The 12,948-nt window shown below is 56.4% G+C and overlaps 1 protein-coding gene across 1 annotated transcript in view; it reads right to left on the minus strand.

Moving 5' to 3' along the window:
• Window positions 1-11,136, minus strand: part of LOC134154788 (E3 ubiquitin-protein ligase Topors-like) — a gene marked incomplete at its 5' end in the record, with an annotated part of 55,312 nt that extends 44,176 nt beyond the window's left edge. Inside the window, 2 exons of the mRNA XM_062601445.1 lie at window positions 7,380-7,431; window positions 9,885-11,136. Of these exons, the coding sequence (XP_062457429.1) occupies window positions 7,380-7,431; window positions 9,885-11,136 (1,304 nt within the window). The remainder of the gene's footprint in view (window positions 1-7,379; window positions 7,432-9,884) is intronic.
• Between the last annotated feature and the right edge of the window lie 1,812 nt (window positions 11,137-12,948).

Consider the following 12,948-nt stretch of genomic DNA (forward strand, 5'->3'; position numbering starts at 1 on the left):
CATGGCACTGACCTGCTGTGCCCCCAGATGACACAAGCTGAGGTCACAGCAGGATGTGCTGCATCACAGGGAGGTCTCCATGGTGTCCTGGGTGAGGGCCCTCAGTTCCCTCCGAGACCTAGGTGCTGTTGGGCACTGCTCACGCCCTCCCTGCCGCTGCCCTTGTAGTGGCTCCATGGCAAGACTGGAGACAGGAGTTAATGGGGGCTGTGCTGGGATCCGTCGCTGACACGCAGAGGAACAGGAGCACGATGAAAAGGAGTGTTGGGTGAAGGGAAGAACATCCCTCCTCCTGGGCTGCAGAGGTGAGCCGAGGGCAAAGAGGCGAGATGGAGGACTGCTGGATGGACACCATCAGCCGAGACCACAGTTCCTTGTTCCCAAGGCTCCTGCAGCTCTCCACTGAGGGTAAGGGTTCGGGTACTTCTTCCCGAGATGTTGCACAAAGATTGGTAACTGCAAAAACTGCTGTGAATCCAGGGCTGTGGGGGTGGCTGGACAGGACTGGGGGCTGCCACAAGAGTCATCTCTGAGGGTCCCATCTGTCTTAGTGGACAGCCAGGACTCCTGGGTCATGGGGCAGGAGATGCGCTGAGCCTCAAGGCTTCTGTGGTCCAGCTCCATTGCCTTTTGGGGTCTGTGGGGGGCATGGGAATGCATGGCAGGTTTTCCATGGATCGTGTCCCCCTTTGCGACCTGGCTCTGAGAAGAATTGGGGTCCTGCATCCCAGAGGCTGGGGCAGCCTGCTGCTCTCATGGGGCTCTCAAGAACCTGCTGAAATGTCCATGTACAATAAGGAAACCACCTTGTAATGACCCCAGGTCCCCTGCCTGTTTGAGAGGACCTCTGATCCTTTCATGCTTGGTACAAGTTGGTACAGCATGTTTTGGGCTCAGAGAAGCCATCTCGAGATGGTCATAGCCTGTGTCCTTGCGCAGGTTGGACTCAAAACATCTGCATGCAAAAGAAAGCCTATTTGGGAGAGCACCTTGGAAACAGGTGGAGGCACGGTGCCCACTGCCAAGTCCTGACTGACCCAAGGATTTTTCTCTGAGCTATGGGGTGCAGTGCTGCAGTAAGCCCAAAAGAGCCATCTCCCCCAGTCCCTTCACGACCCCACACCTCCACTTCCTAGCACCAGCAGGCTCAGAGCTGGTCCCCCTCCTCACTGCCCTGTGCCCCCATGGGGCTCCTCAGCCCTCTGGAGCGACCCCTCGGGGCACAGCCCGACCCCTCACAGAGCAGCCCCTGCTGGGCCGTGGCCCAGCCCTGCCAGGCACAGCGGGAGGGCTGCAAAGCCCTGGGGCTACCCTGGGGAAGGGGCTGGGGCAGGAGGGCCTAGAGGACACTGCCCTGCCCTGGCGGCAGCAGCACGTTGCCCACAGGCTCCGGCACCCCGGCCATTCCCAGGGCCCCACCGCCGGCACCAGGGCTGGCACAAGCACAGCACCCAGGGCTGCCCTCCAAGCCCAGCACAGCCCCCAGGGCACAGGGCAGCAAGAAGCCCCACGGGGCCCCTGCAGCAGAGCGGCCGCCCCCGGGGCCCCACACTGCCTGGGCACCCGGCGCTGGGCTGCCCCCAGGCCCCGCCGCGCTCCGCGCTGCCGCCCACAAGATGGCGCCGTCCCGCGGTGGGAGAGGAGGGGGCAGAGCTGGCTGCCAGGGCAGGAGGGCGCAGCGTTGCCATGGCATCGCCTGAGTGCAGCCCTCCTATTGGCTGTCCTGAGGAGGAGGGCGGGGATGGATTGGAATGATGGCTGTCTCAGCCAATCGTAGTCCAGAGTGGGAAAAGGCCAAGGGAAGAGAGAGGTGCGAGAAGGGAGGGAGCGAAGCAGGCGAGAAGGGAGCGGGAGTGAGAGCGGGTGCGAGTGGGGCTGGTGGGGGCTGCGGGTGCATTCAAATGCTGGCGGGTGCCCTATCGCTGCAGCAGGTGCTGGCGAGGGGGCTGCTTTCCTGCAGGAGCTCCCGAAGAGGCTGTTGGGGCTGTGACCACGGCCATCAGCAGGTCTGCGGCAGGGCTGTGTGTTTTTGAGATCATTTCTGCCTGAGCAGCTGATCAGCCAGGATTTGTCTCGTGGCTGAGGAAGTTCTAGTGAGGTAATTTTTGCCTCAGAGTCTTCTTGGCCAAAGAAAGACAGAGACCTGGTTGTGCAGGTGACTGTGAGGTCCCGTCTTTCTGAGTCCCTGATAGACCGGCAGCAGGCAGTTAGGCCTGGGCGTTGAGTGTGAGGTCTCTTGTCCAAGTCCCTGCTAGGGCAGCAGTGGTTCGTGGCAGGGGAAGTTACTTTGAGGAAATTTCTGTCCCTGAAGGCCATAGCAGCAGCAGGCATGTGTTGGGGGTTTGCACTTGTGAGGTCCCCTCTCTGTGAGCAGCTGACAGGTCAGGAGAAGCAACATGGCCTGGATGGTGGTGGTGAGGTGACTCCTGGTTTTGTGCCCAGGGTAGGAGTTGACCCCTGCAGAGCTCTGCAGCAATATGGAACTGCAGCTACTCAGTCAAGCAGAAGTAGATGTTCCATACCATCTGTCACAAATTCTGTTCCACTCCATCATCCTGCGTTAGTCCTGCTACGTTTAAAATGCAGATGATGTTCTCTGGTGAACGTGGACATGCAGTTTGACTTTGTACTTCTTGCTGAGTAGAGTCTTGCAGCCCATTCCTGGTCAGCTAGAGTCCAAGTAGAGTTTTGAAGCTGCTAAATGAATCTAGTGCTGATGTGCACAATGATATTAGTAATCTCTGATTCCCAGGGTGTGTGTGTGCTTTAGAAATTCCCCCTGTTGAAACAGTAGGGAGGCTGTGAGATTTTCCTGCAAGGTCTGAATGCTGTGCCTGTCTTTTAGGTGTCCACCTGCTTTTATGACGCATTTGGAAGTGTAACACGTTAGAGGTCTCTGAGTTTCTGTCTGAGTATGCAGTCACTGGAGAAGGAGTGCAAAGGGTGTTGGAGGGAAATGAAGGAATGTCATCCCCCCAAAGTTATGGGCCCCATTTTCAAAGAGATTTCATTTTCATGGTAGCTGAGACACAAGCAAGAGGCAAGAGCTGGCCTGCTCCTCCCTTGTGAGAGCCCCTTGCTCTGTGCTTTCTGGAGGTGGGAAGTGAGCAGGCCCTGGGCTGTGAGTGGATGCTGAGAGGTAGGTAGTGCCTGTTGCAAGGGCTTGGAGGAGCAGAAGGGAGTTGAAGGATGTAGAGTTGGGCTTTGTGTGTTGTGGGGCACATAGGGGTGCCCTGCCAGCTGTCATATGTGGTGCAGTGCTGTGTGTGTCGCTGATACAATTGTGGATGTTGGCTGACAACCCTTTTTAGAGGCGAGGGGCGATGAATGCGGTTTGCATCCCTGTGCAGGCATGGCCTGTGGTGGGGCTGGGTGGTAGCTGCAATGTCTCGGTGCTCAGCATGGAGGAAGGTAGCTGGAGAGAGCAGTACAGTGCAGAAGGAGTGCTGCCAGGTTGGGGAGCTGAGGAGCCCTGTGAAGTAAGGAGGTGTTTGCTCAAAGGACCGAGGCTGCTGTGGTGTCATGGGCCAGAGATGCTGGGAGACTGCTGCCTTCAGTGCGCTGAGGTCCAGGCCTTGAGCTTGCTAAGCTCTTGCCAGGATGTGCAGGTAGGATGCTGCCTAAAGGACCTGGAGTGTTTCTCCTTGTTCTGAGATGCAAACAAAGCCTGCTTTTTCCTTCCTTGCCTCTTGTTTGCTTTTCCTGATGAAATCTTTTATCTGCAGCAGTGTTTGCTGAGAGAGGAGGAGCAGGCGGGGGATGCATGTTGGGAAGTGGGCAAGGGAATGCCGTAAGCTCTTTGAAGGAGTGAAGGCCTTCTGGCAAGATGGTTGTTGGAGGCAGGCAGGTATGTTCTTGGGAGCTGACTGTCAAGGGGCTGTGTTGGAGCTGTGTGGTGGCCCCAGTGGTTTGGTGCTCAGCCATGGGAGGAGGTGTCTGGACAGAGCAGTGCTGTGCTCCTAGAGCCCAGCCTGCGATCACTGTGTCCTTCTGGGAAACGTGGGTGAGGACTCTTGGTGACCGTGCTCTGACCTTAGAGCATCCTGGTGTGAGCCAGAGATGCTTACAGTTTGGTGATTTCTGTCAGCTGAGGTTCAGGCTTGCAGTTTTTGAAGGTCTTGTGCTTTCCTGAGACTTTGAGATTTTACCGTTTCCCCTGGAGAAAGCAATCTTCTCACTTCTTCAAGGCTTTCTGTCCTTGGTCAGTGGTGGAGGAAGCATCTGCGAAGCCTCTGGTGCCTTTGGAAGGAGTCTGAGAACAGCAGATGCCTCGAGCCTGCAATGGGGAGACATCTGGAGATAGGGATCTAACGGCCTGCTGAAGGCAGGTCCCAGTGGAGCAGGTCTATTTGGGCCTTTCTCAGTAGAGTTTTGATTATCTGCCTGGATGGAGATGTGGGGACGTGCCTGGATCCCTGTGCCACAGTTTGGCCACCCTCCTGGAGAACAAGGGTTCTTAATATGTAAGAAGAATTTGCCATTGTCCAATTTGTCCCTGTGGCCTCTCATGCTCTCAGTGTGCTCCTCCAAAAAAATCCATCTCTGTCTTGTCTGTGCCCTCCATAAGCCAGCTGTGCACAGCATGCGTGTCCCTCTTGGCTTTGTCTTGTCTAGGCTTAAGAATCCCAGCTCTCTCAGCCTCTACCTGTATGCCCCATGCTCCAGGCCTTGACTGTCTTGGTGTCCCTGTGCTGGACCCCCTGCTGTGTGTTTGGGCCTTTGCAGAACTGGGGTGTCCAGAGGGGACCCGATATACAGACATGGTCTCAGCTGTGCCAAAAAGAGGAGTAGAAGCTTTCAGTGGCCCCATAGGCTGTGCTCTCAGAAATACAGCTCAGCGCAGAGGGGAGACATTTGCCACCGACTGTTGCGACTGTGGAAGGCCAGCAGAGCTGACAGTAACACGCTGATTTTCTCTTTCTTTCTAGGTTACTCCAGTCCAGTATGTTGCTGGCGTAGTCCTAAAACTGCTGAGGATGGAGGCAGGATGCCAGGGTGTGTGCCTGTACCTGTCAACATCTTTGCCACCATTGTGATCTGTCTGTGAAAGCAGCTGCAAGACGTGACATGCTGAATGAGGTGAGGCTGCTATGAATGGATGTGAAGGCTTCTGTAAGTGCGCCTGGCTTCCATGGGTGACTTGGGGTGTAGGTTCACGTCTGCTGTGCTGCAACTTCTGCATCGCACAAATGCTGTTAGTGCCAGCTTGCTCTGCAAATGCTACTGTGTTCCCTCCTTTTCCAAGAAGGTTGTGGTGCCACATATTTGTCTGAGTGTCCCAAAGCCACTGTAGCTTGAAATTGAGGATGTCTCACAGTTGTTGGGTTCCTGTCTCTGTGAGGGGTGAAGATGTGCCCAGGGTCAGGTTGTGAATGCAGCTGTGGAGCTCAGAGTGCTGCTGCAAAGCCCGTGCAGCCAGACAGGTGGCATTTCAGCAGACCGCCAGGCTGGGGCTGTCTGCTTGCTTGGGCCTCATTTCAAAGCCTCTGCACACTTTTTCCCTTCACAGGGACTTTTTGTCCAAGTAACTAAAGGAAAGGAAGCGAGGTTACTTTGGTCTCAGGAGGCCTCAATCTCAGGAGGCCTTAAGGACTCTCAAATGTTTCTACGTTATATCTGTAGCGTTGTATTATTATAGAAAAACCCAATCCCTGCCCTGAGTAGGTGGAGGTTCCTGAGATTGTGGGGGTGGAAAGTAGCAGCCTGCTCTGCCTGAAGAAAGCAGAATCCTCCCCTCTGAAAACAGCAGCATTGCCAGCTTTGTGCTTGATCTTGTGCTGATCATTTGCACATGCCCTGTGAGCCTAGAGTGCCTTGGCCACCTTGTGATGTTAGCACAAGAGCTTCCCTGTGTGCCTGTGTTTTGGAGGGACGGGAAGGCAGTGAGCAGAGCAGTGCCTGGGGAGTGTGAGTGGCCAGTGTCCTGCAGACCTATCTTCTTGCTGGCTCTTGGTTGCATGTAGCAGACGAGGCAGCTGTGTGGGGCAGAGACAGTGTGTTTGTAGACTAGCTGGCACAGCAGAGGTCTGGTATGAGGTTGATGGCTGTTGCAGTGCTGAGTTGCTCTGTCAGTGTCAGACAGCCTTTCCAGTGCAGCTGCTCCCTGGGCTTATCTGTCTACGTAGGTCCTGGAAATGGAAGTGTCATTCTGCTGTCATTTTGTAGATGCTTGTGGTGGTTGCATTTCCCCACTTGCAGCAAAGAGTTACGTGGCAGGCACAAACATGGAGCTGGGCTCAGTGAGGCTCTTGGCTGGGCTCAGTTTGTAGGAAGGAAAAATCTCAGAGGCTGCCACTTGAAGGTTTCTCTTTGGCATCATTTCTGGTGGAAGAGCAGAAGAGAAAAAGGGCACAAATCTCCCTGGGAAAGCTAACATCACCCCCCAGCGAGTGCTGCATTCATCCTGTGCAGCCTTAGACCCTTGTGATGCAGATGTCCGCCTGTGGATGACTCTCTTTGTGCTCCATTTACCATCATTGCAGAGAAGCAGCAGCTGCCAAAGTGTTGTTCCCCTACTCCACAAGCCCACAGCTGAAGACACAAGGTGCACTAGGCCTTGTCTGCCTTGAGATCCACAGGGCTCTCTAGAGGCTCCAAAACTTGCTGGGAGACAGACCCCCTGGAGAGTTTACCCCGCTGCCTGTCAGACTGAGGTGAGGCTGCCCATCCTGCAAGCACAAGTGGTGTGCAAAGGAGCTGAGAGTTTTACGCTTCTCAGGTCCCCTTTGGAAATGGAACTTCAATTAAATTCATTCACCAAAGCTAGGGAGCTAAGTTGTTTGATTCTGCTGGCACTTCCACCAGTAAGCTGGCCACTTTCAGAGGTAAATTGGGTCGAGCCAACAGTGGTACATGCATGAAGCTGGAAACGGAGGCTGTCATCTGCCCCCCTCTCTTTTCTGCATACCACTTACTCTTTTGAACTCTGATGGCCCTGAAGACCAAGAATCCAGTACCCTACTGAGACGCTAAAGGTACATACTGGCACTCCCCTATTCCCTTCTATGGTAAATGGGAACAATATTCCAGCAAGTAGTTCAGCCACAGCGTCTTGGGCCTGGTCTCCTAGTGCCGTCCGTTTCCACCACCCTAAAGGCAAAGAGATGAGCTCCTCTGAGCCAGGCTGTGGGGCACTGCATGACGATGTGGGGAGAGTGCCTGGTCCCCAAAGCTGTGCAACATCACAAATGGATGTACCCCCTCCCAACGTAGTCATGCCCAAATCCTTGTGTGGGAAGGTTAGGGCTCTGCAAAGTACCTGCCCATGAAACTTGTGGTGTGGAATGCGCAGGAATGTCACTGGCAGTGGGAAATATGGACTCATTCTGCAGGGTCTCTCCAGCCGCATCCTATCAGCCCATGGCCTTTTGTTCACGCACCTCAAGAGCATCTTGGACTTCACCGTGCGCGAGGTGGGTGATGCAATGCAGGCTGGGAGAAGAACCGGACAGGTCAGCGTTCGCTCACGTGGGACACGCTTCATCGTCCCCAGAGTAAAGCACGTGTGAGTCATAGAAGGGAGACAGAAGCCCTGAGGAGCCACGCAGATGGCATGGAAAGATGGTGCTGGGCAGGAGACAGGAAAGCAAACAGTTGGAATTGTCCACCCGCGACCTGAAGCCAGGCACGCCATCACGAAGCCCTCATCCCCCAGCAGCTCACTCTGCTTTCCCCAGGCCGCCCTTCCTACAGCCCAGCTGCCAACGCTCCTGTCTGCACCTGATCTGGCACCAGCCTCTCTCCTGCCCACTGCTCTCAGCAACCTGCCTGCTCTCCATCATAACAGCACAAGGGCTCATGCTGGAAGCTGCCCCCCAGCCTTGTGCTGAGGTGACACCGGGAGCATGGGGGTGGGGAAGTGCCTGTGAGAAAGATGAGCAGGGGTCAGGCAGCGTGATCTGCTCTTGCAGATCTGCAGGGTGGCCCTGGAGGAGACATCAGAGACGCCATGCATTTCCTCACCTCATTGCAGGGGCCCTGGGGAGAGAGTGCCAGAGCCTGCATTGCTCAGCCCTGCCAACTCCCACAGCCAAAGCCATACTCACCAGGGCTGCAGCCCAGTTCGCAGGCGCCATTGGACGTGCTGAGGTGATGCACCTCCTGGAGGTGATCTTGCGGCTGCTTAAAAGAAGCTTCCAAGTGGGGTTGTGAAGTTGTCATGTCCTTGTGCTGCTAGCTCTGCCTCCAAGCAGAGGAGAGCGAGGCAACTGAAGGCAATCTTCTTGTGTCCTGAGCTCTGGCAGCTCTCCAGCAGCTCCCATGCCACATGGCTTAAGGGAGTTGAAATGAACAAGAGCAAGAGCACTGCTGAAGAGAGCCAGTGCCAGCTTCTTACCTGGAAGGTAGCTCCAGCTCCAACACCGTGGCTTGCACTGCACAGCAACAGCACAAAGGGGAAGAATTAAAACACACAAGGAGATAAAATCCCATGGGCAGGTGGGGTGAAAGGAGCAAAACGTGGAGGCAATCTAAACCCAAACCCCAATCCAAACCATTCCTACCCGAAGCAGCTCAGTGCACATAATTCTCCCACCGCACTTACCTGCCTCTGTTCAGCTTCCAATGGGTGTGCAGAGCTCCTACAAACAAGGCACCAGCAGGAACACCAGACAGAGCAGGGAAGGACAGGAGTCAGGGTGTCGTTCCTTTGCCTGCTGAGGGAGAGCAGAGGGTGACAGGAGGCAAGTGAGTCATGCTGAGGAACCTCTTAGAAGTCAGCTCCGGTATGGAGGAGGGAGATGTTGGGGACATCGCACAGCTGTGGGACTTTGCTTCCAGACAGGACCTGCTCTCTCGGTGCTCAGCTGCTCTCTTGGCACAGCCTTTTACTGCTCTCTGCCATCGATCCTCACGTGTCCGTCTGGGGCTCCTGGACAGCACAGTAGTGGTCTGTGTCCATTGAAAACACAAATCCTGCAGTAGGAGAGCCCATGTTGCAGGGCCCAGATGCTGTATCTGGAGTGGTGTTGACATTCATCTCTTAGACTAGTGTAAAGGGCACAGACAACGAGAAAACTGTCTCACTGGGACTCCTCAGGGTCTCCCTGAATCCCCAGCATGGGGATGTTCTGACACGTTCCCTCTGCTCAGCATTTGTCATGGCACCCAGCTGCATTGCGCTGGTCTTTCTATAAACCTGGTGCTGCAGTGTCCTGCCAAAGGTACTTTTAGACAGCCAGCTCCTCGACTAACAGCTGTGGGGACAGACAGAGGTGGTCATGTGTGCGGGCTCTGCACCTGCCAGTGCCTAGCCCAGCTCGTGCTCCAAGGTTTCCCCAGGAGCCCTTCACGCCCTTCTTCAGCTCATTGAGAAGGACCTTAACAAGTCTTTGCCCCTAGCATTGCAGTTCCCCCTCCACCAAGGATGACACTACTCACCAACTGACTATCAGAGCTCGTCGTGCTGAAGACAGCCCTCAGAGTGCAGCACTCCAGCCCCCTTTCCACTTGCTTTGGTGTTCTTTTGTAATCCTCATCTCCCCAGGCTTCTTGGACTGCTCTCATCTCTGCTTGCTGACCGTCTGCTGGGCAGTCCCACTGTCCCTCCTACTGCTGAGGCCATGCGTGCCTCTTGCTGGGCTGGGCACAGGCCTCAGAGCTGCTTGCCTTCCTCTTGGTGGGCAGCCGGGGCCTCCCGGGTGAGCGCTGCCTGTCCCTGCCATCAGCAAAGGGGACGTGGCTGCAGCCCTGCACAGCGCAAGCAGCCGTGTCCTCCATGTGCCCCTGCTGGAGCTCTCTCTCCTCCCTGGAGGCAGCAGGGTAGCAGCTGGGGTGGCTCCAGCTAGTTTGGTTTGGCATGGCAGAGACTAGCGAGCTGCCCGCCCTGGCTTTGCTGTGGCTGCAGCTGGGTGTGTGGAGTGGCTGCTCTTTCTGCCCTGTGTCACCTTCCCCTGCTGGGGCTGAGTGCTCCAAGTCTGAGGAGAGCACAATGCATTCAGGGCTTCTCTCTGCCAAGGGCTTCCAATATCCCACAAGGACACAGCTGTCTGACGAGGAGTCACTGTCCTGGGGGTTGGCAGGAGCCGGCAACTGTCTCTGGGCTTCTCCTCCTGCTTGAGCTGCCCTGTTGTCAGAGTTTGTCTGTAGATCTTGGTGAGATTGTGTGGCTGTGGCAATGTCACGGGGGCCTGCATACGAGGTGACAGGAAGCGTTGTATAGCCAGGGCTGCCAGCTGGGGATGGACTCTGGGCTGGCCCTGGAGTCGTGGCTGTACCCGCAGCAGCTGCTGGGCTTAATGATGCTGAGGGGCCTCCTTCGTGCTGGCTGTGAGAGTGGCAATCATATATGGCCTGCTGGTCGTAGGTCTCCATGCTGCATGAGCACTGGGCAAAGCTGATGAGCTCGTGGATGAAATGCCTGGTGTGACTCAGCAGCAGCAGCTCTAAGTCGTCAGCAAAGGCCTGACTGTCCAGGTCATACCTCCTGAGGTTTGTCAGGACGATGAGCTCCGTGATGGTGATCAGTGACTGGTGGACTCCAAAGAGGACTCTCAGTTCGCGCTGGAGCCAGGGCAGCAACCTCTGAATGCTGTCCGGATTGCGGGAGAAGAACTCTGTGGAGATGTCTTGGGGGTGGCCGCCATGGGGAACCCTTTGAACGCGCATCCCTGTGCGGTACAGAGCACGGCGGAAGTTCAGCATCTCCTCCTCTGTCGCTGGCACATGTCTCTGAGGTCTGCTCTCAGCACTGGCCTGCCTGTGCAGAGACAGCCTCTGGCTTGGCTCCCACAGCCCTCCGGCTCTCTGCCTCTGCCTGCTGTGGCTTGGAGGCCCCTCCAGGCTGCTGCCGTCCTGGGCAGAGGATGGCATCTGAGGAGCAGGGGACTGCTGCTGCGGGTGAGCTGCAGGGCGACAGTGCCTCCTGGTGGCAGGGCGCCAAGGAGCTCTCTGTCGCGGCCGCCAGGCACCAGAGCTATCTTTGGGAGGCCTCACGACATACTCCTGGTAGTCATCTTCTGCCAGCACTGTGTGCAGAATAGACTGGAAAACCTGCTTGCAGAGGGGGCATTCGGCCTTTGTTTTCGACCAGCGGAGCACACAACCAAAGCAGAACTTGTGGAAGCAGGGTTTCACGTAGGCAACGTCGTCTAAGGTGTCCAGACAGATGGGACATGTAGCATCTGGAGCTGCTGGTGTTGGTGTGGTGTGCTGCAGAGGGCTGGGGAGAGCTGAGGATGAGGAACTACCATCCATGGCAGGTGCCTCAGCTGCTGCTGTGCTCTGCTGAAGAAAGAGAGGCCAAGATGATTCCCTTTGTCAGGAAGACTGTGAGGGTGAAGTGGGGGCTGGACTATGGTGCAGGCGGGGGTGCAGAAGAACCATTGGCACACACCAAAACTCAGAGGAGGCATCTTTGGGGCTGAGACAAAAGAATGTGGGCGCTGGTGGGCTAATAACCTGGAAAGCCTGGGTGCCCTCAAAAAGGGAGGTGTTGTGGGTCAAGCTCCTGCCAACTAAGGAAGAGAGCAAGGAAAGGCACTGAAAAATGTTCAGGCTCAGGAACTGCCTAGGATGTGCAGAAGCTCTCTGCCTCCTTCCTCAGAAAGAGGAGAGGCCTGTTTGCACCAATACCACTTTCATCAGCCGAACACGGGAGGCTGTGGGCACGTGCATTCAGTCATGCCTCAGAGCAACTCTTCCTTGATGAACTGGGAGCAGCCAGGTACCTGGGGAACCAACATACTGTGCCTGGGGACGACGGGCGGCCTTGCCATTCTTGGGTACCCAGTCTCAGCGCAGCCCTTTCTGCTTCTCCTCTTCAAAAGCATTGCTGTGCTGCTTGGGACTCAGCACTTCCCCAAAGCCCACTCTCCATCACCCCTTCCTTGCCTAGCCTAGCCTGCGGGACATTGCCAGGTGCAGCTCAGAGCTGCCGGTGGGCACTGAGGAAGAGGCAGCGAGGTGCCTGAGTGTTTCCAGAGACCCCTGCAGCCTCTTGGTGCCCACAGAGCACTGGCCATAGATGCACAGCCTTGCTGTCAGCTCAGTGAGCCCAGTGGGAGTATGGGAAAGACAGAAGGCACCTTTGGAATTGAGCACCCTGGGCTGCTGCTAGCCCCAAAACATCCCAGCCCCCGTGAGAGTGGCATGCGTGAGCGGAGCTCCTGCTGTGTCTTGCACACAGGCTCATCAGCAGCCTGGGGGTGAGCTAAGCTGGGCAGGACTCTGCCCCTGGGGAGCTGCACGGAGAGCAGAGCAGCCCCAGAAGCTCAGAGGTGCCATCACAAGGGTGCCCTGAGCTGCACAGAGAGGACGCCCTGACCACAGGACCAGTGTTCCTTTGGGAAAGGACATGGTGCCAGGGCTTGGACACCTTTGGCAAGCCTTCCTGGATCTTTGCGCTTTTCCACAGCTTTCAGGGTGCTTCCTGAGCTGTCTGGTTGAAGGTTCAGGCCCAGACATGTGAGTTCTCTGTCAGGGAGCAATGTTACTTCTTTGGGCAGAGAGAGGGCCCCTCAGCACTGCCATCCAGCCAAAGGCAGCAGAATTCAGCAACACCCCGTGTCCCTGGCAGCTCTGGACCCTGCTCTTTTCAAGGCAGGGTGGAGAGGCGATGAGCTGGAGGAGAGGACGGGGGCCTCTCCTGACCCTGCAGCTTCCCCAAGCTGACAGTGTCTTCACAGTGGGCAGGGCGGGGGCTTTGGCAGCAGGCGGCAGTGTGATGGCCTCTCTCAGCATGATAAGAGCAAGCCCCATCGCTCCGCGTGTCCCGTCAATTGTGGGCTGCTCAGTGAGAGTGGATGGCACCCACCTCCATGGGCTTCTCTGCTGGGGGCAGTGCGCGTGGGGAACGCAGGTGCGTCTCGGCTCCTCCAAGGGTTCGGGTGCGCTCTCCGCGCGGTGCTGTCAGGCTGGAGGGCCCTGTGTGTATGTGCGTGTGGCTGTGAAGGGAACAGGCTGCAGTTAGGGGAAAATCCGACCTGTGGCTTGGTACCTCAAACCGTGTAA

The sequence above is a fragment of the Rhea pennata genome, unplaced genomic scaffold (genome assembly GCF_028389875.1).
Source record: "Rhea pennata isolate bPtePen1 unplaced genomic scaffold, bPtePen1.pri scaffold_44, whole genome shotgun sequence".
NCBI classification, from domain to species: Eukaryota; Metazoa; Chordata; class Aves; order Rheiformes; family Rheidae; genus Rhea; species Rhea pennata.